The 26,249-nt window shown below is 35.9% G+C and overlaps 3 protein-coding genes and 1 long non-coding RNA gene across 4 annotated transcripts; all 4 read right to left on the bottom strand.

Annotated features, from left to right (window-relative positions):
- Positions 1–379: 379 nt before the first annotated feature.
- Positions 380–4,331, bottom strand: LOC136824946 (uncharacterized). The gene is made up of 4 exons (XM_067080932.1): positions 4,046–4,331; positions 3,335–3,587; positions 1,860–2,119; positions 380–702 (listed from the first exon to the last, which is right to left on the bottom strand). Exons 1-4 carry the CDS (start codon positions 4,329–4,331, stop codon positions 470–472), a joined length of 1,032 nt encoding a protein of 343 aa, XP_066937033.1. The 3' UTR covers positions 380–469.
- Positions 4,332–4,740: 409 nt separating this feature from the next.
- LOC136824883 (uncharacterized) lies at positions 4,741–7,078 on the bottom strand. Its single transcript, XM_067080862.1, has 3 exons — positions 7,001–7,078; positions 5,983–6,178; positions 4,741–4,961 (listed from the first exon to the last, which is right to left on the bottom strand). The coding sequence occupies exons 2-3, from the start codon at positions 6,154–6,156 to the stop codon at positions 4,755–4,757; spliced, it is 381 nt and encodes a 126-aa protein (XP_066936963.1). The 5' UTR covers positions 6,157–6,178; positions 7,001–7,078; the 3' UTR covers positions 4,741–4,754.
- Positions 7,079–13,498: 6,420 nt separating this feature from the next.
- Positions 13,499–19,286, bottom strand: LOC136824945 (clumping factor A-like). Its single transcript, XM_067080931.1, has 6 exons — positions 19,280–19,286; positions 18,777–18,908; positions 18,185–18,315; positions 16,240–16,387; positions 15,579–15,811; positions 13,499–14,821 (listed from the first exon to the last, which is right to left on the bottom strand). The coding sequence occupies exons 1-6, from the start codon at positions 19,284–19,286 to the stop codon at positions 13,499–13,501; spliced, it is 1,974 nt and encodes a 657-aa protein (XP_066937032.1).
- A 5,343-nt stretch (positions 19,287–24,629) lies between these two features.
- LOC136824871 (uncharacterized) lies at positions 24,630–26,178 on the bottom strand. Its single transcript, XR_010849180.1, has 3 exons — positions 26,079–26,178; positions 25,312–25,497; positions 24,630–24,790 (listed from the first exon to the last, which is right to left on the bottom strand). It is a non-coding gene; the product is annotated as an uncharacterized lncRNA (long non-coding RNA).
- Between the last annotated feature and the right edge of the window lie 71 nt (positions 26,179–26,249).

Genomic DNA, 26,249 nt, shown 5'->3' with positions numbered 1-26,249 from the left:
TGGAACCTGTAAATCTTACTAGGGAAAAATCCCACTCTACATAAGAAGGGTTGATGTTTCAAACCCACCCTGGGACGCGTTAAAAAGGTAGAGGCATAGTTTACGTATGTGACTTCACAGTTTGCGGTGTATACCATTCTTATATATGTCAGTTTTTGTAAAAAAATAAAGGACCAAATGCAAAAAGTGGAAGACTGAAAAGTCAAGGAATGTTTACAAATCCCAGAGCCCAGCTGGTACACAATGTTGTTTCAACGTTAATTTAACGCGTTCACAACTACCATAAAACTTGCGTGTCAGCTGGGAACTTCACCCGCAAATCACGAAGCTTACTTAAAAATAAGTTACAAAATGAAAAAGAAACTAAAATAAAGAAGACAAAGAATACAAAGAAAGAAATATTTTCATAAAGCTGAAAAAAACGAAAGGCGCTCCTCATCTGAGAAATTCATATTTAAACAGTCCTTTTTTATGCTGCAATCACAGGTTGTACTTGTTGCGGGGTAATATTTACTTGAGTGTGTGAGACAGCGCGGGATAGAGTCGTTTGTTGTGGATATTCGTGCGTTGTTACCATAGCAACATTATCAAACGCTTGGTTACTATGGGCGACAACGGTTCCTTGTCGTTGCGGAGTTTTCATGGTCGGTTGACGGTTGTGTTGTTGCTGGTCGAGGTTTCCATTTTTCCCCTGAGTGAATACTATTACGAAAAAAAGGAAACATGATATACTGGACGTTAAAGAAATTATTTTTATGATGCAAAGATGTAAAGATGTAAAAATGTTATGAAAAGTTAAATTTTATGATGTAAAAAGAAAGTACTAAGCAGAATAAACGAAAGAATTTCTCAATTTTTGCTAGTTCTTTCTAAAAATTCTGTGTAAGCAAAGGTTTGATGATGCATAGACATCATATACACCTCACCAAAAACTGGAGTTCTTCATCCCGTTTCTTTCAAGTGTTTTGACGCAAGTTCGACTATTTTGATACTGCAGGAGCTTCAAACGTTTTAAGTGACGTCAAATAATCGAATGTTTAGAGCCCGAAAACCTGGGCTCAAAACATTCGAAAAAGTCGCAAAGTGGAATAGACATTAAAGCGTAAAAAAAAGCCGTGACGTCTAGTACAGGCTAGGTGATGTCCTTCAACTTTACATTTTCCTCAGTAAGATTCTTCTGGCCAAGTAAACAACCCAGCTAGCATACAAAGTCGTTTCAACGTTTATCTAATGTTCACAGCGTTCATATAACGCTAGATGACAACGTTGTGTGCCAGCTGGTAAGCCAGACTCTGGTAAGAGAAAAGAGACCAAGACAAGGCTAGTTGCAGCTTAGCTTGCTAGCTCGAAAAAATACATTGAAACAATCCCAGAAAAGCCTTAGTCCGGTGAAGATGCAAATTTATTCTAATGGTGTAACCGATATAATGGTTTTCGGTACTTACCTATAAATTTCCCTTAACAATCAAAAGCGCTGAAATCGCAAAAATTCGGATAGTGCTGCGGTACAGCCATTGGAGAATAAGATAAAACCAAGCTGACGAATCAAACATAATATCTGTGAGTATTTTTCATTCCGTTTTGACCGAACTGCAGTGCACTCTTCAGAATATTCGGTAACTTGTAATTTTTTGTAGAAATATTTTCATTTGGTTTTTAAGGGAAATTTTAAATTGTCATTACTTGAAACCACCTGATTTTCGGCATAAATTTATACCCTCGTGGTTTTGAATAGACTCGTACAGCCTTTCAAATTTTCTTAAACAAATTGTCAGACGCCCCCCCCCCCACCTTAAAATTGAGTCCTAAAATTTATGTGAAATGTTATATCAAGAGAGAAAAATGGATAGGTTACTAACCTTCATCGCCCCCATCATTGCCATGACAACAACCATCACAACAATTGCAACATCCACGTGCTGTAATCACTGCATTAATGATGGATAAAATAAAGATGGCTACCATGGTCAAAGCCAACAGCAAAGAAAGGAAGTAACTGCCAGTATTTTTTGAGTCACAACTAGAACTACAGTTGTATTCTTTCCATCGGTAGTTGCCATAGTATTGACTATACATCCTTCTTATGCTACATATTTGAGCGTCACATTTTACAGCGTTCCTGTAGTAATAAAGTTTGTGGACTTTTAAATCTTTCCAGGATGACATACAAATTTATTTTATAAGAACAAACTATATAAGAATTTAAGGCTTCGAAAAATATTAAGAGTAAGCTAAGAACATTGTAAGGTTTCGCAGGCCCTAAAACTTCTGATTTCTTAGCAAAATCAGAGATATGTTATAGCGGAGCTGGATGAAGAACGAATATTCTTTAGCGGATTGCTAAATCAAAAAAAAATTTATAGAAGATACCCGAAAAGCCTCCTTGTAAATGAAATCTATTTTTATCAGCGTGTGTTATGAATTTGAGAAGCTTTCATGATTTCTCTTTAAAAATTTCGGATGTAAATATTTTGACAAATATTGTTTCAATTGATTTGAAATTTCTTCCAACATCAGACATACCGACTTGCTATCTGAAAATATCAGTTAGAAAGTGAGGCACCCCGCGGTGTATCGCGGTATTTCAAATGAAAAAGTACTATTTATAATCTTACAGAAGAAATTTCTTATAACTTTACTAATGAAAACAATGTTTTTCATTTTTTTTAATTGTCATTCAACAATGTTTTACAGACCCTCTTGATAATCAAAAGTTTTTAATCGTGGACGATAAAGATAAATGCAGCAGCAGAATCATTGGCTGAGAGGAAATCCAAATTTTACGAGTTTGTAAATAAAAAAGTTAAATTTCATATCAAATTTTAATGTCAGGGACAGATATAGAACAAGGCTTTTTTAAATATGCGTTATCCAGCTCCGCTATAACATATCCCTGGCAAAATGGACAAAAATATTCAGAAAGCGGTGAAACTAAGAACATGTTTTAGGCTCAAAAAGTCAAGAACATCCGAAGGCTTTAAACATTTTGGATGCTTTTTATAAAAAACCTGTAGCATTAAATTTTTTGCACTGTGACATGATTTTCAACTCCAGTGAAGTTGTTCCGAAACAATTGAAACAACTCTAGAGGCCGTTATTGGGAATTCCTTAACCATAAAATAGTACTTTGTTTCCAAAAGCTTCCAAAGGTATAACATTGAATTTTTAAGCCCTGAAGAGGGTAGCCAATTCTTCAATCTCCTCACGGTGAGAAAGATTTAAACCTTTAAGATATGTGGAGAAAAGCTTAAGATTCCAAAGTGTTTCAGATGGGAAAGAAAAAGACGCTCGACGGCTTTTAAAGTCTATCTGAGCCATAATATTAAAATCTTACCCAAACTCCAGAAAATGCAACAAAGCAGCCAGGAAGGAGCAGACGATTGTAAAAACACAGAAAGTTAAAGCGGCACATCGTGTTCCGAACCAATCCGGTGTGTAACCCATGGCAATGGATAGTGCTCCAGCAATGATAGTCAACACTCCACACCATATACCAAAGCCAGCATTGTTCAATGAATGTTTAAGTAAGATTGGCATCAAAATTCCGATAACGAAAGAAACGACTCCTAAAGTTGTTTGGATGATACCTAAAGTGAAAGAACATAAACACGAAATGGATTACAAGCACTTTTTTAATTTTTATTGTTCTAATTCCAAATTAGTGTCGAACACCTGTTCCTGTTTTGGTGCTTCAGTATAAAACATTACGTCATAACTATCACGAATAGTCTTTATATTTTCCACTTTTGAACCATACGAGTTAGTTCATCTAATGATTCCAGCTCAACCAAATAGAGACTTATCCACATGCGTAATTTTGCGTAATTTTAGACCACATGTAGTTTAATTTCCGTGACAAAGGGCGACAAAGGGGTGGTACAGTCACTTTCGGTCAGGGTTGTGGACGGCGAAATATGTCGTTCTTTGATTGTTAGGGTTAGGGCTTGTCGTTCTTTTTGTTTTTTTTAAAAGTTATTTGTCGTTCTTTTTAGATGGTCTGGAAACGTTACACGAACAGTCTCATATAGAACGTATGCACACTAACCTGTATATCTTGCAACGTTGATTTTAGACATCAAAAATCTCTGGTATTCTTCTGCACGTGCTTTTTGATTATTTTTATGAAAGAAATGAACTTGGACGTGTGGTGTGTTTTGATTGGCTGGTTGAGAAATTGGTGTGTTTTGATTGGCTCGTTGACTAAGAGGTGTGCCCTGATTAGTTGATTGTGTGTATGTTGCACCAAGATTGGTTGGTTGTATGTATGTTGATTTAAAAGTTTCTCGTTGACTGTTAACATCTAAAGAAAGAAAAGAAAAACTTTTTACCATTTTAGCATCTCCCCTGTTCGCTATTGTTTCTTTCAGTGCATATCAGTTTAATTACCCTTTTTTTGATTTGTTTGTTTGTTTGTTTGTTTCAAGCTCTATGTGGTGCTCATTTTTCCGTGTACGCAGTTCTTTTTTTAGAATAAGAATTATAAAAATCGAAGTGAGCCTCGAGATTGTTAAAATTTTAAAAGAAGACTATCAAAAATTAATCTTGCGATAAGTATTTTCTTAAATGAGCGAGAAAAAGTGATAATGTCGAATTTTAAGAAAAGTCCAAAAATTCTCACATTATATTAAGGATGGAAAAAGGAAGATTAAAATTTCCAAATGAAGAAAAAAATTGAACAAAATTCATGGGGCTCACATGTTTCTTTGAAAATTGACAAAATTTGATTCTTGTGTTCTTGTAAGAACCATGTACAGTCATAATGGTGTAAAATCTGCGTTTATTTCCCCGTGTAAATCCCGTAATAGACTTCGACACTGACCTGGGCTTCCTCTGTATGGCGATTGGTGTTCAGCTTGAATAAGATTGGAGCCACTGTTTATATTGGATAATTGTTTTTGTTTGTTCATCTGCATCATCTGTGGTGGAACGTTGGCGTAGATCTGTTCAAGGTGTTGGTAGTTCTAAAAAAGTTTAAGAGTTTTTTTATCGTGTCTAACAAGCTAGACGACTAATTCAGACATAGTAGAAATAAATCAAAAAGTAAATGGAGGAAACAATCTTAGTGTATACAAACTAAATCTCGTAACAATAATCGTATTATCATATAACGCCTATAAGATTACACGCATTATAAACTACTCCAGTCTAGTTTATCGTGATAGTGATTTTATTGCAGTGCCTCAAGTCTTGTTCTGACTAAACATTACTTTTCCAAAAATGGGCCCAGTGAAAGTAAACAATGAGAATTTGACGAGGTTCACAACTTTTAAAGACAAACAAAAAAAGCCCAAATGCGAAGCAAAAATGCTATATAGAGTTAAAAATCACCCCATTATGTCTATAAGATAAAAGCTTTAAAGTGGGCCCGTGGCTAGTGGTACCTGAGCCTTTTCGATAGTTTCATCAAGAATCGTACTAAGGATAGTATCTGGATAAAGAATTTGGAAGGTAAGTTTTAAGTAGAACAGAGCTGTATTCTTTGCCACAAAAAAGTTGTGTTGTGTATATTTCAACCAATAACGTTCGGTGATTTCGTAAGAAAAATCACTATGGTTCAATCAATAAAACATGATGTGCCACTGAACACACGCACAGTTAATTTTTAATGAGCAGAGCCACAGTGAGCTGTTTTCACCAGGGTTTTTGCTTGGAAGATAAAGCACAGCATCTAGCCATGTGGCTTATGCTGTTGCAAAAAATAGAGATTAAAAGGGACATAAAAGTAGTCAAATGTAAACATGAACACGAACCACGTGTCATTAAGGAGAACAATTAAAATCATGTGTCCAAAACAAACTTGTAAAACAATTGAACAATCAAAATTTGCCATATTTGGTTTGATTTTCTATTTTGACATGTGACATTTGTTTTGATTTTGTATCCGCTGCATACAGTTTGTTTACAAATTTCGCAAGTACTGTTATGTCCCTTTAAGGTTTTAGAAGATTGATTTAAGCTAAAAAGAAGTTGAACGGGACAAACCTTTGGCGGTAAGGATGGGCGTCGTTCACTCTCAAAACTTCCACCTCTAGGCGTACCACCAACGTTTGAGGGTAATGGAGGTGGTGGCGGTACTTGTTGGGCGGCATAAATGCTTTCTTCAGAAGAAGCAGGCATTATGGTAGGCTGTTGTTGTTGTCTGATGACTATTGACATTTTGGTGATGGGTTATCTTTCCCGGAAAAAGAATATTAAATACAAATATCAAGCAGTGTTTTCTTTTTTCCTTGACCACCAGGCTTCAATGCTCTTTCTAAATATTGAACGAATCTTAGAAAGAAGAGAAAATCAGTTTTTGTCAGTCCGGAAAAATTGTAACATGGACACACTAAGCTCCAGTTTAGACAGCCCACTTTTCTCCCTACCTATTATAATTGTCAATGAAAGTGAAGGTTGGCTTCCAAAGCTTTGATGTTTTTCACTTTTGAAGTTTTTCACTTTTGAAGTTTTTCACTTTTGACGTCAGTTCAACTTATTCTTTTAATCTTTTCGATGCAAAGATTTTAAATGCCACATTTTTGCTCGCTTTTCGCCTACTCTAATTGTTAGAATGAATAGGCAGGGCAGAAAGCCGGCTGTCGAAACTAGAGCCAACATTTTATGCAATTTTTAAACGATGCAAAATTCTCGTTCCTCCTTTGATTAACAGAAAAATTTTGAAATTCCCACCGGATTTGCTAGATGTAAATAGAATATCTATAATCGGTGTCCGTTAAAGATGGAGATTTTTCAACTTATTGCAATTTAGCTCCTTAAATTTATTCATCCCGACTAGCAGAAAAAAATTTATCAGCCCAAACAATTACTGGATAACTAGCTTCCTGGTATTTAAGATATAAAAAATATACGCGAAAAAAATCTGTCAATTTGATGTTCCTCATATCATATTGAAAAAGTATTATAAATTTAATAGTAATAATTCTAACACTAATGTTACATTAGCTTTCTCCTTGTGATGGAAGAATTTTGACAAACAAACTTAAAAAGATTAGCTTTTACCTTCTCTCTCAGTTCTCTGTAGCCAGGCTTCTCAAAATGTCACCGAAATACACATACAGCCTCTTGTCTCACACCACACGTTAATCTACACAAAATTTTCAAATTTATATATTCAAACCTCCCTTCATAAAATCGGCGTCTCTTGAGACGAACATACTATTGCTTTGCTGGAGATCAATATACTTTTTTTATAAGAACATTCAAAATTTTGAAGCCTTCGGATGTTCTTAATTTTTCAGTTTTAAGTGTAAAAATGTTCTTAACATGTTCTTATTTTGAACATTTTGTGAATGTTTGTGACCATTTTCCTAAGAAATAGGGTGTATTTGAGTCCCCAAAGCTTTAAATTGTTCTTCACTTGTTCTTAACATTTTGGCCAACGAAGCCTTATGTTCTTATAAAAAAAGCGTGTACATCTTTTTGTTCTTTTAATGAAACTAAACATTAGTGTAATTATTGTCTTTATAGTATTTACGATTCTTCTTGTCACTTTACTTTTATTGTTTTTAATAACAACAAGAAAAGATAGGTGATGCATAACGATTACCTAGAAGAAGGATGACTCGGGTAAGTTACGGCATGTCTCAAAAACATTAAAATTACCATAATTTTTGAAAAGCATTAGCCGACGGAAGATGAGCAAACTAAAGGGTACCATGATAAAGTTTCCCTATAGGGGTGTTACCTAATTGTTTACGCTCTCATTTTTCACGAAAGACCGCAAAAATCAAAACTTATTCTTTAAATAATTCCAGTTTGGCTAATGGTCTAAATAAAAAGTTTTGCTTTTAAAAATTGGGATGAGCTGGAGTTTTTACAAGATACTTCACTAATTGGTCATTTGAAGTGATAGAGATGACGCGTTCTTTAGAAAAAGTAACAAAATTGTTTTATTACTGGTTAACGACCAACCAAATCAAATAAGAGCTTGTAAAAACTCCAGCTTGTCCCTAAAAATTGTGGTAATTTTTATGTTTGTGAGACATGCGATAACTTACCTGCGAAATATCTTTTGTAGGAATTATAGCAATTCTATAGCTATTGTTATGTGAAGTTGCACGATTGAAAGGCTTGGATTGCCGCGGCGCCCTTGTTATTGTCAACAGGTTAAATTACGTGATCTTTGGAGACACTCCTGTGTCACAGACCTGCTAGACCCCAGCCCTACCGGAAAATTTGGTAAAGATTTCGTTAACCCCACTAGGAAATTGACTATGATTTCATCCCCACTCAAAATGCTTAAAAATTGCCCTTCAAAACCATCCCCCTTGGGGAACAATAGAATTGCTATCCCCATTGGGATTTCAATAGGAATTTTTATACCCACTGAGGAAAAAAGTTCCGCCGAGGCTGTGAGACAGGGGTGTTTGGAGGGTGGGGTTCATTGAAGTGCTGAAGAAGTTTCCCCTTGACTGGAGCTGAGGGGTAGTTTGAAAAATAGAAGTTCAAATTACCCAGAGTTCATTGTACTGTACAAAAACATTTCTAATCCACCTTCGCTACTAAAAAAATCTACTTTTTGATTAATTTGCACCCGGGGGGGGGGTACTAGGGTTGCGAGCTGACGGGGGGGTGCCGCCCGACTTTCGAACTTTGGACCCTTACCGGGACTAAAAATGAGAAAACAAAGGAAAATTTTGGGAATTTTACGACCCTTAGCGGGACTAATTTGACCAATTTTGACCCAATTTCGATCTTTCAGGGGGTAAAAAGTTGAAATTTTCCTATTTTTCCGACCCTTACTGGGACTGAAAGTTGATTTTCTGATTTTTCCGACCCTTAGCGGGACTTTGGAAGTCCAAAAAAGGTACCCTTAAGGGCGGCACATACCGTACCCTCCATTTGCCTAAGTACCCCCCCCCCCCCGGGATTTGCACATACCCGACATCCATTTTTGCTTAAGAGCTCTGGACATTTTACACCAACTTAAATGGCAATTTCTACATTTTAAAAAGATTAATGTATAACTTTTGTTATATGTCCTGTTAAACCTAGCTTTTTAGAATTTTAAAAATCGAAAAATTGTGATGAAAAAATTAAATGAAGAAGAAAACGAAGAGTTTTTCAAAGAAGAGTATTTCACCTTTCAAAGCCCTAATCTCGGTAAAAATCAAACATTTTGGAATTGTTTTGGTTCAGGTGATGTATCCATTTAATATACAAAAATACAATTTCGGAAAATTTTTGTGGAAGTATTTTTCCTTTAAAATCTCCAAAAAACCTCATTTTCGGCAATTTTCTCCACTAAATTTCCATACAAAAACAGCTATAACTTGGGATGTAGCCAAATAGAAAATTTTTCCAAAAAAATCTAAATAAAGAAATTATTTGTCATTAACTTAAAAAAAGTTTGAAAAAAGAAGACTCGGCTTTTTTGTGAAAAGTACATGAATAGCGTCGTTTTGACGTTTTATTAAGGTCCATGCCACACTTATTCCTTACTCTTGTCTCCCGAATAGACGTCCCCCCCGCTAATTATTAAGCGAAAAAAAATCCATCCCCCCGCTCTCATTAAGACCCCCCCCCCGCTAATTAAATTCGAATAATTCAATATTTTCATCAAGTGTAGTAAAGTTTCTTTTTTGTTGTTGAAATTGATATCAGTTAAAAAAAATTATGTCTTCAAATTATCCCCCCTCTTATGCCACCACCCCCCCCTTTGAGTAGAATTTGAAAATTTTTCCTACCCCCCTGCTTATTCGGATCCCCCCCCCGTCTATTCGGGAGACAAGAGTAATTACTCATGGTGTAATTACTTAAATTCTTTTTTTTCAAAAGCAGTTTGTTCTTAAACATGTCAAAGAAGCGAAAACATAAGGCTTTATCTTCAAATTATGAAATTGATTTTTCACTATGACCAGAGCCCTTAAGTAGCCCCTCCACCCGGACAAGTCAACACCTCATTGTATCACATCTTTGACACCTTTTAATTTCACCTGTTTAAATACAACAGTGAAAAGATTTGATTTAATTCTAAATTTAAATTCAAATTTAATATGAGTAGAATTAATATTTGACTCAAAAATGAAGATTTCTATAGCAAATTTTCTTCTAAAGTAAATTCAGGAGATGATATCAACACCAAAAAAATACCATCAGTTGTCATTTCATTTCGAGCATAAAGCCGTCCAAAGCAGCAGCAGTACTTATCATCAAAGGCCAAAACGATTACGTCTGCTCAGAGGTCTTTGAACGTGCAGTTTTTGAAACATTAAAACTTCAAAATTCTGTACTAAAAGAGTTTAGTCTTGGATGTAGACGATCGCTTTGGTACCATTTGAAAGGTGAATTTTATACTCTTTCAGAAAACGTTCGGTTTATGCCCCTTTGGGACCCAAGCTTTGGGGCTTGTTATTTTGGCTGTTTCCAGACGCGAAAACGCGTCCCATGGAGTTAAATAATATAGTTTTACAAATTCGCCGGCCACCGTGCGGACACAAGGGCCTCTATGAATCGCTCAAACATTTTAGGGTGATTATTACATTGCTATAATATAGGCAGGTATGCAACAATATTGAAACTTTCAATCATTTTCAAACTTTTTATTTTTCCAAGGTACACTAAGGGTCTCTTTAAATTATTGAACTGAGGATGAGTTGACTACTTTTGAAGGTAAACTCATGGAACACTTATCTTAAATGAATTCAACAATAGACATGGCTTACTTGGAATCTCGTTATGGATGTTATCTTAGGATATACAACCAATCATCTAAAACAATCTTCCAGACTATATTACGCAGAGAAGATGATATGTTATTCGAATATTACATCGGTATTACGTGTATAATACTTGCTATATTAGTAACACTATCAAATTTGACTTTTGCGTACGGCTTAGTGCAAACAAGTAAACCTTTAAATCATATACAGAATCTGTTTGTTTACAATGTCGACGATTGATTTAGTAGCTGGTATAGTTGTGCTACCTTTAATGGCGATTGGATATCTGCATGGTAAAGGGTGTCCTTTTATGACCGCCTTGGTGTCCCTTATTGCTGCAGTTTATTTATTTGACGGAACGACAACCCTAACCATCAGCTTGATGCGATTTTACGCCGTTTTTAAACCATTGAGTCGTGTTTGGAACAATAAGATTAAATGGGTGATCATTATACAAATTTTTGTTATCATTTGGCCTGTTTTGACTTTGGTTATTGTCTATAGATTTGAGCAAGTTTAACTAACTTTGAGAATGTAAATATAACAGCAGTATGTGTCGTATTCTTATTGGATGCTAGTATCATGGCTTGTGTTTTGGCAACTTTGGTATTGATTCAGAAATACACAAAATCTGAGTTCTCAAAAAGTTCTAAGCTACGGTTAATGAGGGAACGCAAATCTGTAACAACTTTGCTCATTGTAGCCTTGTTTTTATCGAGTATGTTTTTAATACAGATTGGATCATTCGTATATTTATGGGTACATTTACATTCAAAAAATAACCCTCATGATGGATCAGAAAAATTACTGAGTAAAAGAATTATCGATATAGTTTCCTTGTCAAGTTTATTAAACACGGGATTTAATTCTATTATCTTCATATGGCGAAATGAGAAAATCAAGAGGTTTTATAGACGTAAATTGAATTGGAAATAGTCCGGTAGAAGATCAAAGAGAAGTACTACTTTGATTAATGTTGCTGTTTTAAGACAACAACGAACAAGCACAACTTTCTACCAGCTTTCTGTTTCATTGTGAGAATATATCACTGACCTTTATAAATCATTTAGCAAAAACTTTATCTACCATATTTAATCGGAGTTTTTTTTAAGTTACCCGTAAAGAAATCAGTTTAGTGTTGAAAATCAACGTCTAACGGCGCCACATCATATCAAAAATTATTGGACAAAAAGTATTCTAGCGCTCTGGATGCATTTACACCACTATTAAATAGTGCTAACATTAGAATACCACTCAAAAAAACTCCGATCAAAGATTTTGGTTGGATTGAGAAGCTGTCTCCAGGGTCTATGTAAGCTCAGTAGATTATATTCTCTCAAAACGTAATAAAGTGGGGGTGGGAGCATTGAAGTAAAAGCCCGAAGGGCTAGAATCGATTTATTTGGCATTTTACAATACGGTAGGTAATTCAGCGGAGTTTTTTCCATAACCTTTCAGTGATTAGTGCCTTAATACACTGTTTAGGAGTCTATCTATCTCCACCGTGTTCCACCGTAGAGGCGGTAGGTAAAAATGCGCACTTGAGTACTGTGGAAGGTTAGAGGAATGTAACCATTGTCAATTTTTTTTCTTTCCTTTAAAGAGAATGATTTAGATATTTGAACATGATATCAATGATGGTTTTATGGATCTCTCCTGAATATTTCACAAAAATTCATCCAGAGGAAAAGAAGTTTTGATTAAAAGGAGCTCCTTACCTACCGTTCCTCTGCTGGGTTTCCTTACAAGAACCGGAATTTTACCTACCGTTTTCTTACGGGGAGAGTGAAGTTTCCTGCGGTCAAAACAATCAAAACAATGGAAAATTGTTTGGACGCGTGCGCACTCTATTATTAGTCACTTGAGGGTATATAGATAGCATTTTATCCGCATTTTAAACTCCTATTCTTACTACTATGGGAAACGGAAAAATAATGATTATTTAAAAGTCATGGTGCATCAACTTCAATTGCAATTTACTTAGCCTTGGCTAAAACAAAATAGGTCATGTTTGGGTTCGTTGGAAAGCTCTTTTAACGATCTATCTTTTTAGCGTTTTATTTCTTTAGTTTTAAGTATCAAATTATTTGTAAAATATTTCTAACATTAAATAATTGAATAAATAACAAGCTTTGCGTATTACGAAATCTAGTACACGTTTTTTTATAAGAACACCCAAATTTTTTGAAGGCTTTGAATGTTGTTAACTTTTTGAGTTTTAAGCCTACAAATCTTCTTAAGATCTTCTTATTTCCACCATTTTTTATCTATTTTCGTAAGAAATCGAGTGAAGAGTCTACAAAGCCCTACAAAGCCTTTAAATTTTCTTTACTTGTTCTTAACATTTTGGCAATCGAAGCACTGCGTTCTGATACAGTTTGTTCTTTTAAAAAACGTGTACGCATCAAATAATTTACAAGATTAATATTATTTATAGTATATGGCCCCTGGCCCCCAATTTGTTTTTCAATTTGAAAACATTCGAAATCCAATGGGAAAGATAACTTACAAAATAATTTCTGATTTCAAAACCCATTCCATTTCTGTTTGCTTCTTCTAAATCCAGGAAATTCGCAGCCTTTATTATGGGATGCTTACGTTTGTGATTTTCCCATGCAATGGAAAATAATTCTCAATAAGTCTCAAAGTCCATTAAAAACGAACGAGTTGATTTCTTAATTCAACTAGCCTCAAAACGTACCATGCATAAGAGGCTCGTAATAACACACCCCAGTCTCACAGCCCTTGGGCGTGGTCCAACCAGGTTAGAGACACAAGGTTGTCATAAACCTGTGTACCAGTTCCGGTTGGCACTTTGCATGTTGAAATTCGTCCATTTAATATCTGACAGAAGGAACTCTAGGAGGCGGTGCGGGAGCTCGTCTAACAGGCTGAACAGTCTGTGATCTAACGGGACCTCTTTTGATTGAAAATTGTTTAGGAGCAACAGGAGGTGGCTGTTTCTTTGTTGGACTTCCTATAGCTGGTAGAGCTTCATCTCGATCAAACGACTTGGTTGGTTTAACAGCTACTGGTGGAGGTGGAGGCTTCGAGGACGGTTCCTGTTTGGATTTAGTATCTTTTTTAGTAGGACTTTTAATCGAAGCTCTACTTGTGGCAACGATCTTGATTGATTTCCTTGGTGCTGGGACTGGAGTTTTGTTTAGTTGTTTCTGTGCGGGATCGTCGCCATCTTTGTAAAACAGCTCTGGCTGGTTGTTGATTGGTTCTGATGCTTCTAAAATTTTGGGTGTGAAATCGCCAGAATCTAAAAGACCTCTATTGGCAACTTCATCGTCGGTATTATTAGCATTTGTCGATTGGTCTAGATATTGGTTGAATGTGTCTTCCTCTTCAAGAGTAGGATCTGAAATCCTTGTTCCAACAACTGGACTGTCTACAGCCTTGAGATAATGATTTTCATCCTTCAACTCTACTGGTGATGTTTCAGCATCTTTAGATTCTGAATTTTCAACATCTTCATCTTCGAAAAGAGGATTCGAATAGGATCTCAATAATGTTTTCTCTCGTTGGTAATTTGGATTCTTATACGCCTGTGCATCAACAGGGCTTTGATCACCATCATTGCTGGAGATATCATCTTCACTATCATTAGCTCGTTTGTTCACATCTCCAGTCAAGAAAGCGTTTACCAGTTTGGCAACAGACCCAGTTCTCAATAAAGATCGAGCATTATCAGAACTAACTTCCTCTTTCGGTGATTCTGAAGGTTCTTCATCCTCATCATCCGAAGGTTCTGGTGATGAATTTTCAGAGTCGGACTCAATGACTAATGGGCGAGTGTTCCGTGGTATTGTTGCATAATCTGGTTCCTTGATTACAGGAGAATCATCATCATAATTGGTGTTGTTGGTAGCATCTCTGATATCTTCATATTCCCTTTCTTTAATATCCTCGTATGTATTGGATGATTGGTTCTCATTGAAATCTCTTTGGTATGGATCACTATCTTCCCTATCATCAGATGGTGCATCAGATTGACCAGATTTTATTGACATTGTATTGGAGTCGACATCACCAGCACCGTCATCTTCTTCATGTTTCTTTGCATATGATAATAAGGTGATTGGTTCTTTAAAGAAACTGTCATCAAAAATGTTTGGAAATTCTTCGTCATTTTGTGCTTCAGCTTCTGATGTCTGGGTTTTAAAGAAAGAGATGAGAAAGAAAAATAAACCAATGACGAGACCACAGATTTCTGTAAAGCCCGAAGGGATAGATGTCGTACTTTATACTTTTCCAAGCAAAAAATAGTGAAATATTAATGCTATTGTTTTCGAAACCCGCGAAGCATCATATTGGTCAAGTGCTGAAATTCTATTGTAATGTCACGTGACCTAGGTACGATTTCCTACCTAACCTCAGCACACTTTTCAGCCAAAGCACGACATCTAGCTCTCAGCCCTCCTTTATGAGACAAGACGCTGTTTCATATGGACGGGGATATGACGTTATATGGACGTTACTAGTGTTTAGAAAAACGCCCGATATAACGTCCATTTCGCCTTCATAACGCCCATAAACGTTAAATGAAGGTCGAAGCAACTGTTGTTGCATTAACGGGGATAAAATACGTGCTTTTAAACCAATCAGTATTTGGAAAAGTGACATAGCAGGGTGCCAATCATATAAGAAATATATCTGACGTCATTTTCACCCACGATCAACCAATTTTCCAAAAAATGACAGAAAGAAATTGTACAGGAAGATTTAGTACCACTTGCTAATTTTTAGGCGTTCAGTGTTCCCGTTTAGACCTGCAAATAGCCTTTGCAAGCAAGCAAGTAGTCTTTATTTTTATTTCGTGGGTAAAAATCAGTCAGTTAGGAACAGGCAGCTTCCTGGAGATTTTCCTGACGATAGTGCCTAAATAGAATTTACCGAATCAGCCTATACCTTTTCATTATCCGAGTCGTCATCATCATGTTCCATCCCTTCATTATCAACACCTCCATGATCTTGATACAATGGGTTATGAACTGTTCCTTCTCTGGCAAAAGTACTTTCTTCAAGTGGATCAATAAGAGTTGTTTTGTCTCTTTCATCCAAAATGTCCAGTAAGGAAATACCAGAGTCTCGATTATTACTGGTGAAATTGTTGTTTTTACCGGGAAAGGCTGTGAAAGTACCTACAGATAAAGAAAACGAGGAGAAACTTTTGAAAATATATGCAGAAGTTAAAAGGGTTTTCAACAACCCTTAAATTTGAGCCGTTTGTCGATGAATTGAATCTGAGTGCGGTTATGATAAAGCATTAACGCAGGTAAAAATGTAAACAAGGGCTTGTTTTTTGAGCTCTAACACTTATCCTCTGATAATAACTTAATCTCAACCCTCCTTGATATCTGACCACACCCTAACCCCACCTAAGCCCAACCAAAATAGATAGTCTAAAAGTCTATACTATTTCCACATCCCATACTGAAAAGCACACATTGATGACGTCAGTAATAATAAATATTTTGGTGTGTCTTCTCTAAAGCAAAAATTTGCTATAAATCCAATATCTCCTAGAATAAGGCTTTCTCTTTAAGGCCATACTTTATTACTTAAATACCTGTATACGGTTGAAAAGTGGTCAGTGGTCTTTCAAATCCACCTTCTTTTCCATCCGTCTCATCCAGTTCAATGACTTCGGCTTCTGGAGAAATGACCATAGTGTAAGGATCATGTGCTTCCTCTCTTTTGATTTGACTCAGACGTGTCTGTAGTAAAGAGAGTTTCCACTATTAGAGACCTGGGATAGAACTTTTCATAAATTACGTTACAAACATCACTTTCCTCGTTGTGAAATTATTGCCATGGTGATTAACTCTCAGGGGATTTCATCAAAACTACTTTCTTTTCATTAAAAAAAAATCATTTATTGCCTCAAGGGACATAATCATCATGGCAATTGTTTGAGAACGAGGCAAGTGATGTTCTTGACGTAATTTATAAAAAGGTCTATTGGGGGAATTTAAGTGCCACTGGTATCATATGAGAGTGCCAAAGTTTTCGGTCATGTACCGGTACGTCTAAAAGTGATAGCACTTAATGGGTTAAGGAAACTTAGAAAATATAAACGGACCAGCCCAGAAAAAGTCTTTTCCTAATTTTCGAAACCCTCTAGGACAAAGACCAAAAAAAACGCCCGGTCTTTCTATTTTTTTCTACAGACTGGACGATAGACAAGGATTAGATATGTATACCTTTTCGACCGTAGTCAGGCGCGTACAATCTAATAATTTAATTATCTCCCTAAAGTCGATCCAATCCTTTTTGACACAATTTCTACTGTCTATAGGTGCGAAAAAATGACTGGGACGGTTTTAGTTGGATAAAGGGGACAAAAAAATGCCCACGCGGCAATTGGCGGCTACGGTTGAAAAGGTGTATTCCCTGTCGGCACTCGACGTCGTATTAACGTCCATTTGACATTCATAACGTCCAAATAACATTATTTGAACGTTGAAGCAACGTTGTGTGCTTGCTGGGTTTTAAGCTTCAACATTATTCCGTAGAGGTCAATTATAGTCCTGTGAAATATAATTTAATGAAACACCCCCTTCTCACAGACCGAATGGGAACCCTTTCCCACTGGAAAATTGGCAAAAATATCGTCCCCGGTGGAAAATTATACTCCAATTTTTGTCCCCACTCAAATCAATCAAATAAACATTTGATTGCTCACTGCAAAATATGCTTTTTTTCCTCTCCCCACTAAATTTTCTGAGTTTAAAACAAAAGAATTTAAATCCCCAGTCATAAAAAAAATATGGGAATATCAATCACCATCGAGTGAATTGCAATACACCTCTTCGACCGTAGTCGTGTGGTCAGGCGCCTGCCACTTGATTATTTATTATCCCCCTAAACTAGATCCAATCCTTTTTTGACACATTTTTCTATTGTCTATAGGTGCGGAAAAAGGACTGGGACGGTTTTAGTTGGATAAATGGGACAAAACAATACCCGCTTGGCAATTGGCGGCTACGGTCGAAAAGGTATATTATAAGCTTCAACATTTTCTCGTAGATGTTAATTATAGTCATGTGAAATTCAATGAAACACACCCTTCTCACAGACCTAATGGAAAAATTGACCAAAATATCGTCGGTGGAAAATTATACTCCAATTTTTGTATCCACTGAAATAATCAAATAGACTAATCCTCACTGGATGATATTATGATCTTTTTTCCATCCCCATTGAATTTTCTGACTTGACAACAATGGACTTTCAATCCCCAGCCATGGGGTTTTTGTTTTTCAAGACTTTAAATCCCCAGCCATAAGAAATGTGGGATTATCAACCCCCATCGATTTTCAGTCCATTATTTTTACTCCCACTGGCTGAAAAAATCCTATTGGGTCTGTAAGAAGGGGGTGTAATGAATTGCAATCATTCTCAGCTGGCACACAGCGTTATCTTAACGTTTTCTAGCGTTCACAACGTCCATAACGTAAAATGAACGTGTTGAAACAACGCTGGGTGCCAGCTTGGTTCTGTTGATCACTCACCCTCTTCTCCACTGAATAAAAAATACTTTCATGTTTGTCATAACATCGACACGTGAGAATGGACAAGCCAAGAACAATCAAGACTGCACAAATACCACCAACAATCAGACCTATCTTCAAATCTTCGTTATCTAAAAAGAGAAAAAGTTTTTTACTTCTTAGAGTTCTAACAGAGTCTTGGTCTCCAACATGATATTGTGATTCCCAGAAAACAATACACTCGTTAGCTTAGCTGTATTGAGAACTTCCAAGGTTGGCTCGATAGTTGCAGGTCACTGGTACAGGTCAGCAAATCACAGGTCATAGATACACAGGCCATATTAAAATTTTTTAGTGTTTACTGTAATTAAAACTGACCTGGCAACGCGGACCCGTGACCTGTAAACGCCTGTAAACTGTTGACCTGTGAAATACGTTTCAAACTATCTAGCCACTTCCAAGCAAAAGTTTAGGTCACAAGTTTGAAGTTTGGAATAGTTGCAATGATTTAGGTGGCCAAAAATTATTTTAAAAAATAGGCCACCTTCTAAAGGTCATCGGTTAGGATTGAAAAAAAAATCACTTACGTGATTAGTTTAAAAACAATACCTACCTTTGTTATTGTTACTTTCATTACCAGTAGCAGCCATAGAAACGGGTGGTTTCCGCGTGGCTTCTATAGGATCGTTTCGTCGGTTTCTTTGTAAAATGCCATGTTTTTGTTGCTGTACATTACTCAATTCTCCTAAAATTTTAGGAGAGTTAAATGAGATGAGAAACTCTTTTTTTTTTTGTAAGAAGATCTGGTTGGGCTGGTTCTTATTCTTTTTTTCATTTTAAGCCTTAAATCGTTCTATCATGTACTTATTTACACCCCTGATCTAGCCTTCGGATGTTTTTAACTTTTTGAGCTTTAAGCCGGAAAATGTTCTTAACATGTTCTTATTTTGACCATATTGTGAGTATTTTAGCCCATTTTCCTAAAAAAAAGGGTTTTTTGAGACCACAAAGCCTTTAAAATGTTCTCAATTTGTTCTTAACATTTTGGTCATCGATGCCTTATCGCTCTTGTATAGAAAAATCTAGACAAGATTTCGTCCCCAGTGGGAAAGATACCCCACATCTTCAGTCTCACTGGGAAATTGACTTTTGATTGTATCCCCATTAAAAATCCAATGGAGGAAATTGCACTCCAAAAACCCACCCTCCCTGGATATCCCCTTTATGGGAAGAAAATTCCACCGGGCTTTGAGACAGGGGGTGTTATATACTGATGTATTTTCGGCTCTAAGAAGAAATATCATCACCTTTTGAAACATGATTTTTGTTCCGTAGTAAATTTTAATTTGATACATTATACCACATCTCAGATTTTCACATATCCTGTTCAACAAAGACCTTGAAGGTCCCAGGAAAATCACTAACAGTTTTTGAAAACCCAGGGGTAGTGTAGTAGTTCAACTTTATTGCAAAAGATATCACATTTTACAAATCAATTTTGTCTGCCAATGCTAAAATTTAATTTGATCTTGTTTTCTCCAGCCTTAGTGACACATCTCCGACGGCCAACCAAGCCCCAATTCTAGAATGAAAATGACCTTCAACTTTTCTTTAGTTGAGTTCAATTACACGAGATTGATGACGTAATTACCCCCAATTAATAAAACTTACTGGTTAATGATGAGGTAATTAAACATAAGATGGCTATCCAATAAATCAACATTATTTTATATGTTTCTACCAAGAAAAAGTTTAATAATTATCTGATGTTAAAAATATATTCAACAAATCTCGTTAATTACTAACACAGACTAATCGATTTCATCAACCCATTAATGAACCTAATCTGATTTTATCATCTCCGCTATCATTTCTCACGGCATATTATTTTGATATAGGCATTATAAGGCTTTAAATAGGTATTATATAAGGCTTTTAAAGAAAAATTTAATACACGTTTTTTTTTCATAAGAACATCCAAAATTTTGGAAGCCTTCGGATGTTATTAACTTTTTGAGTTTAAAGCCTAAAAATGTTCTTAACATGTTCTTATTTTCGCCTTTTTTGAGTATTTCTTGTGAATTCTCCTAAAATATTGGGTATTTTTAGAGTCCTTGAAGCCTTAAAATGTTCTTAACTTGTTCTTAGCATTTTGGCCATCGAAGCCTTATGTAGTTCGTTTTTATAAGGAAAAGTTTAATCATATATTTAAAGTAAGAGAACTATGGAGAAGCGTTAATAAGACCTTTTAGCTTTGTTAAATTTTCATAAATGCACTCCTCGATAGATCTAATTAGTAATTAGTAATTTGTCAGGTAATTTGTCAATTAGCAAGGTGCTATTGACATATTAATAAATCAATTAGTATTTAAGAAGTATTTAGTACATGTTTTTTTATAAGAATATCCAAGATATTTGAAGCCTTCGGATCTTCTTAACTGTCTGAATTGTTTTACCTAAAATGTTCTTAAGATGTTCTTATTTTCATCATTTTGTGAGTATTTATGTTCATTTTTCAAAGAAAATAGGTGTATCAGGGTCCGCAAAGCCTTAAAATGTTGTTTAACTTGACCTTAATATTTTGGCTATCGAACCTTTATGATCTTTGTAGTTGGTTTTTATAAAAAACGTGTATTGAATTTTATTGACCGATTGCACTTATAGTATAGTATTTATAGGGAAATGTTTAATATTCTTATAGGTCTTACAATAAATGTAAAAACAAGCTAAATACCCGGTTCACTCAATTCAAAAACCCTTACATACAGTGCACTTTCGGAAGCTTGGAAAAAGGTCCATTAAGGGTCGCACGCACAGTAGATCTTTACCTTAAGCCCCCCCCCCGGCTTAGTACCAGGTTCATGGGCCCCGGCGAGCCATTTTGAGTGAGCCATTTTGGAAAAAAATGTCGCGAAGAAAATTTTTGTCACTTTTTGCACCCTCAAAACACCTTAAAACGATATCTATTTGGGGAGAATTATAGTTTTTGTGCGTGGTTTGATTTGGTCTCAAACCGGCTTAAAATAGTAACTCTTAAAAACGTTATGACATGGTCTACCAAAAAGTGGGTGGAGGGGCATGGACCCCCGACCCCCCCCTCTTTGACGGGGCCCATGAGGTTATGTTCTCTCCATCTTTGATTCTGTGCTACAATCTGTGCATCAGTCTTCGAGAAAGACGCTAAAAAATGATTTTCTGTCATCATTCAATTTCAACTTCTTTTGTTTACTCGCGAAACTGCTTAACTTTCCGAAGCTTATTTTCCAACTACCCAATGTCCTGGTCTTCTTCCGCTAGAAAAGTGGCAAAGGGTCTATGTGTGTCAAATTTCATTAAAAAAGACCGTTGAACGAACAATCAAATTTGTCAATTACATTACACTAGATTCCTGGTTAATCGAACGCAGACTTACTCGAGATTTTTTATATTTGATTTATTGACACATTGATAGAATTTGATAATTTGTCATAAATATTTCAATAAATAAACTGTGAAAATAACAATGGACAAATATGATATCAATAAATACACTAAAAATGATATACCCATGAACAATCCTGGTCCCGTTCTCAAATCATTTCTGGAAATTATTTAATAAGACAATTAGAGGATTCTGGAGGATTAGTTACTTTTTTTTTCGCTAAATGAAAAACTATGGTGGCATTTCTTTCAAAATCTGGAATCCAACAGTAATGGCATGGCATAGAACTAATTCTGACGTAAGGCCCTAAGCCCCCCTAAGCTGACGATTTAAAAGGCCCTACAAGTACAAGCTTTTGTTCATGGTGTAAATTTTTGGAAGGGATTGGCTTTCTCGTTTATTGCTTAAGTTTAATCCTGTTTCATCTCCCTTCAATCTTCAACCTATTGTTGGCTCAGAAGCCTCTGTTGTTGGCTCAGAAGCCTCTGTTGTTGGCTCAGAAGCCTCTATTGTTGGCTCAGCAGCCTCTGTTGTTGGCTCAGAAGCCTCTGTTGCTGGCTCAGAAGCCTCTGTTGCTGGCTCAGAAGCCTCTGTTGTTGGCTTAGAAGCCTCTTCTGTTGAATCCGAAGCCTCTTTTGTTGTGGACTTCGTAGCCTCTGTTGTCGACTCAGTAGCTTCTGTGTTGAACCTGTAGTCTCTTTTGTTGACTCAGTAGCTTCTTTTGTTGAATCAGTGGCCTCTTCTGTTGTGGACTCCGTAGCTTTTTCCGTTGATGACTTAGACTGTGTTGTTATTTTTAGTACTACCTCCTCTGTCATGGATGCTGGTTCTTCTACTGACATAGATGCTGGGAACAATCTCTTACGTTGTACAATGTGGAGCGCTCCATCGATCAAGAACAAAATTGATGAGATGATACCAAAGGCCTATGGTGAACAGTGGAAAAATTGTTATAAACCAATTTCAAAATACATTGGAGTCTCCATAACTCGAATCCGCACAGGGAACACAGATTTGAAAGTTTAAATTTTAAAAGAATTTTCGAGTTATGGAGTAATGTTTACAAGGCATTTTTAACAGAGGGGACCATAACACTTGTTCAAATGAAGGAATACCGTAAAAAGCACAGATCGAAATCATATATCGACGCTTTGCCGACTAATCCAGATTCTATTCAGCGCGCAATCAACGCAGAGAAAATTAACCATGACGACCATCCAAGATTTTGGATGAACTTCAAAGTTGATATTTTTATTCCCGTCGTTGAAAACACAACTCAAAAATGTAATCAACGCTTTTTAAAAAGAGTCAGTGATAGAGAATCATAACATAAAGTCTGTCTATTATTTCGATTCAATTAAAGTGACATTTCCATAATCAAAAGTTTAGTAATTACTGTTAGACACTTGGGAATAATGTAAAAGATTTCTTTTGAAAGAAACTCATTTCAACTACACTTGGAGGTTTCTGGGGAATTCGTAAATAGTAAACTGCATACTGATACAGTCTGCTAGACATTAATATGATAATATTTGCTCTTCATCTTTGATTATTTCTAGCAGTGATTAGATCGACACATGCGCGATCAAATTTCTATTATTGGTCTTCACTCTGATACTCAGGGTAATGAAGGAACCATTTGAGTTATAAAGCATAGACATATAAACGACTGGACGTCTATCTTTTATTGTCTCTTTGAAGCGAGCTTCGTAACCGCCTGTATTTCAAAATTGGTATGAAAAATCTGACAATATTCCGTCATAATTTTATTTCTTTGAATTATTTAGGTAAAAGGATTGATAGAGCTTGAACATTACTCCTACAGTAATGCACAAAAAAATTATTTTCGAATTTTTTCACAAGTTTGCAATATATTTTATCAACATTTTTAACTCTAAAATGCAAAATTTCAACTGCGTGTATACTTTTGAATCCCTTTTGTCACTCCAATGATTTTTTTATGACTTGAAAAAATAGGTTGCCAAAGTTGAGAGCCTGTGTCATAAGAATATCAAAATTAGAATGTGACACTCTCTAAAATTATTAGACACTTTTAAGTCAAAATTTAGAAATATTAGTCGGAGTTTTGACGATGATTTTGCCGTCCATAGCCGTCCATACTTTAATACTCTTAATTTCAATCCCTAAACTGTTGAGGGTGTCAAATTTCGATTTTTGTGAAAGATTTTCTTTTTTTAAAATGGCAATTTATTTAAAAAACATTTTATGATGTTTACAAAAAATTCGGACCCATTAAAACAATTTCTAAGACCAGTGAGGCCTGGTGAGGCTCCAAAACGTCAAGAAATAAGAAAAATTTAACGATCATGGAATTGCAAAAATATTAAGAATATCAAGTGATTATATCCTAATTTTTTTCCAAATTTTATCCTAAAATAAGAACAATTTAAAACAATGAACCTCAAAGTAACAAACAGTTAAGAACAGTTGAGACACCCCTGTGTCACAAACCCGCTGGGACCCCAGCCCCACTGGAAAATTTAGAAAATATTTCGTCCCCAGTGTGAAATTACCCTAGAATTTAAACCCCACTGGGAAATTGACTTTCATCTTATATCCCCATTCGAAATTCAGACAGTGCTTAGAAATTGCACTTCAAAACCATCCCCACTGAATTTTTCAACCTTGGAACAATGAAAATTTCTATTCCCATTGGGATTTCAATAGGAGTTTCTATCCCCGATGAGAAAGAGTGCCACCGGGGCTGTGAGACAGGGCAGTGTTGAGACTTAATAAAGAATTTACTGGTTCTTATAAAAAAGAGTGTAGTAACAAGTAAGAGACACAAATTTCTGTAAAGCACGAAGGACTAGATGGAGTGATTAAAGCTTTTCTAAGCAAAATAAAGTGAATATGGCAGACAATATTGTTGCTATTGATTTCGAAAATCCGCGAAGCTTCTGATTGGTCAAGCGCTGAAATTATATTGTAATGTCACGTGACCTAGGTAGGATTTCCTACCTAGCCACAGCATACTTTTCAGCCAAAGTTTTCTATCTAGCCCTTTGGGCTTTTTAAAACTGTGGTATGAAACGTTTACTCACTGCTGCACAGTTGTATTTCTGTATCGTACATTCGTGATATGCGATGGTTCTGCATGACATCTCTGAATTTGTTTTACTATCAATGACCAAGGCTCCAGATATTAAATGCAAATTGAAGAAAGCCAAGTGTAAGATACCAATCTGTAACAAACGTGATTAACTAGGTAAGGAAATCGGATATAACCGTTTAAAAGTCTTCTATATAGTTTTTTGAGAGCCTTCGAATGGCATACATGATATTGTCTGAAAATGAGTTTGAAACTTTTAAAAAATCTCGCCTTTAGGGTTTTGCCTGGGGAAAACAGAAATTGCCCAAAAAAGGTATGTTCCACCAGTGGGATTTTAGGGGATTTTTTCCTGAGGCATAACCATCCTGTAGAGAAGGCCTGAAGAAAGTTTCAGCTAGCTAGATATTATTTTTTTCCTGTAAATTATGCTAAACGACCCCACTACTGTCTGATCGGAGTTTTTAGAAAAAGTGTTAACCTAATGGTACCAAAACTCGATATGGGTCAAAATAAAATTTTTCGTTTAGAGGTTTTTGACCTTCAATCAGCAGTTTACAACTAAATTCTAAAGAACCCTGTCTTGTTACATCTCCTACTAGTACCTCGTTTTGCCTGTCCTTCCCCGGCCCCGGTCCACCCAGACCACATACTTACAATGAGCATTTTTGTGGGTGATGGCGTTCGATAGCATTGACTTGTTAAAAAGGTGATGAACCAAAGAAGAACAATAATCCAAGATGCCATACTAGTTGCAATGAAGAAGACATTTTTGCCTCCCATCTGACTGAACGTACTGTCAAAATAAGTCGTCATACATATCCAGCTAATACCAAGTGAAGACTGAAAAATAAAGTCGTATATTTAATTATCACATAAGTATCGTGACATTTCCACATTACTGGTAAAATGCTGGACAATTTTCAAGGTCTCCCTACGAATTTCATCTAGTTAACGTGCAAAAAATAGTTGCCTGACTGTGCAAAATGCGTGCACATCCTGTGCCCTTGATACTGGCTGCCTAAAAAGTTCAGCTACTATTTCACCTAACCTATAAAATACAAATATTTTTTCCTTATTTTCAAAACATTCTAGGTTTTATGAAAAAAATAGAAAGGTTAAAATTTTGGTGTTTTATTTGACAAAGCGCATTTCTTTGATCTACTACGACAATAGCTGCAAAGGTAGAGCATTCGGATATGGTTTTCAAGGTTGTGTGTTCAATCCATGGCCGGGTCATACCAAAGACTTCGTACCAAAATAGTACTTGATTCCTCTTTGCTTGATGCTTAAGGTAATTAAAGGATCAAGGGAGGGGCGATCCAGGGAAAAAGAGTGACGCTCATCCCATACCCTCGGGTAGATAACCATTTAACTGTGGTCGAAAACTACTATATCGTCTTATAAAATATTGTATGACTTACAAATTCAGCGATCTTGATGATGCCAAAATATGACTTCACATAATCCAGTTCCAGCTTCATTTCTCTTTGTTTTCTTTTCTCTATTTTATTTTCTTTGTTTACATCTATTGTTTTAAAAAAAAATGGAGTTATGTTGAATTGCAAACAAAATTATGGAGTTGTTTCAGTTTT

The sequence above is a fragment of the Clytia hemisphaerica genome, unplaced genomic scaffold (genome assembly GCF_902728285.1).
Source record: "Clytia hemisphaerica strain Z4C2 unplaced genomic scaffold, Clytia hemisphaerica genome assembly, whole genome shotgun sequence".
Lineage (NCBI taxonomy): Eukaryota > Metazoa > Cnidaria > Hydrozoa > Leptothecata > Clytiidae > Clytia > Clytia hemisphaerica.
The sequence above is the reverse complement of the archived record's forward strand: the minus strand, read 5'-3'. Positions and strand labels throughout refer to the sequence as shown.

Bases quoted from the DNA above. Each gene is read 5' to 3' on its own strand.
- LOC136824883 (XM_067080862.1), bottom strand. From the start codon at position 6,156: ATGTCAATAGTCATCAGACAACAACAACAGCCTACCATAATGCCTGCT. The intron at 4,962-5,982 runs GTTTGTCCCGTT...AAACTTTTTTAG, and splicing joins GCCCATCCTTACCGCCAAAG to AACTACCAACACCTTGAACA.
- LOC136824945 (XM_067080931.1), bottom strand. The intron at 16,388-18,184 runs GTGAGTGATCAA...TCTTTACTACAG, and splicing joins TTTATTCAGTGGAGAAGAGG to ACACGTCTGAGTCAAATCAA. The intron at 14,822-15,578 runs GTATAGGCTGAT...TTTAAAACCCAG, and splicing joins ACGACTCGGATAATGAAAAG to ACATCAGAAGCTGAAGCACA.
- LOC136824946 (XM_067080932.1), bottom strand. From the start codon at position 4,331: ATGGTAAAAAGTTTTTCTTTTCTTTCTTTAGATGTTAACAGTCAACGA. The intron at 2,120-3,334 runs GTAAGATTTTAA...TTATTACTACAG, and splicing joins TTGCATTTTCTGGAGTTTGG to GAACGCTGTAAAATGTGACG. The intron at 703-1,859 runs GTTAGTAACCTA...TTTTCGTAATAG, and splicing joins CAATGATGGGGGCGATGAAG to TATTCACTCAGGGGAAAAAT.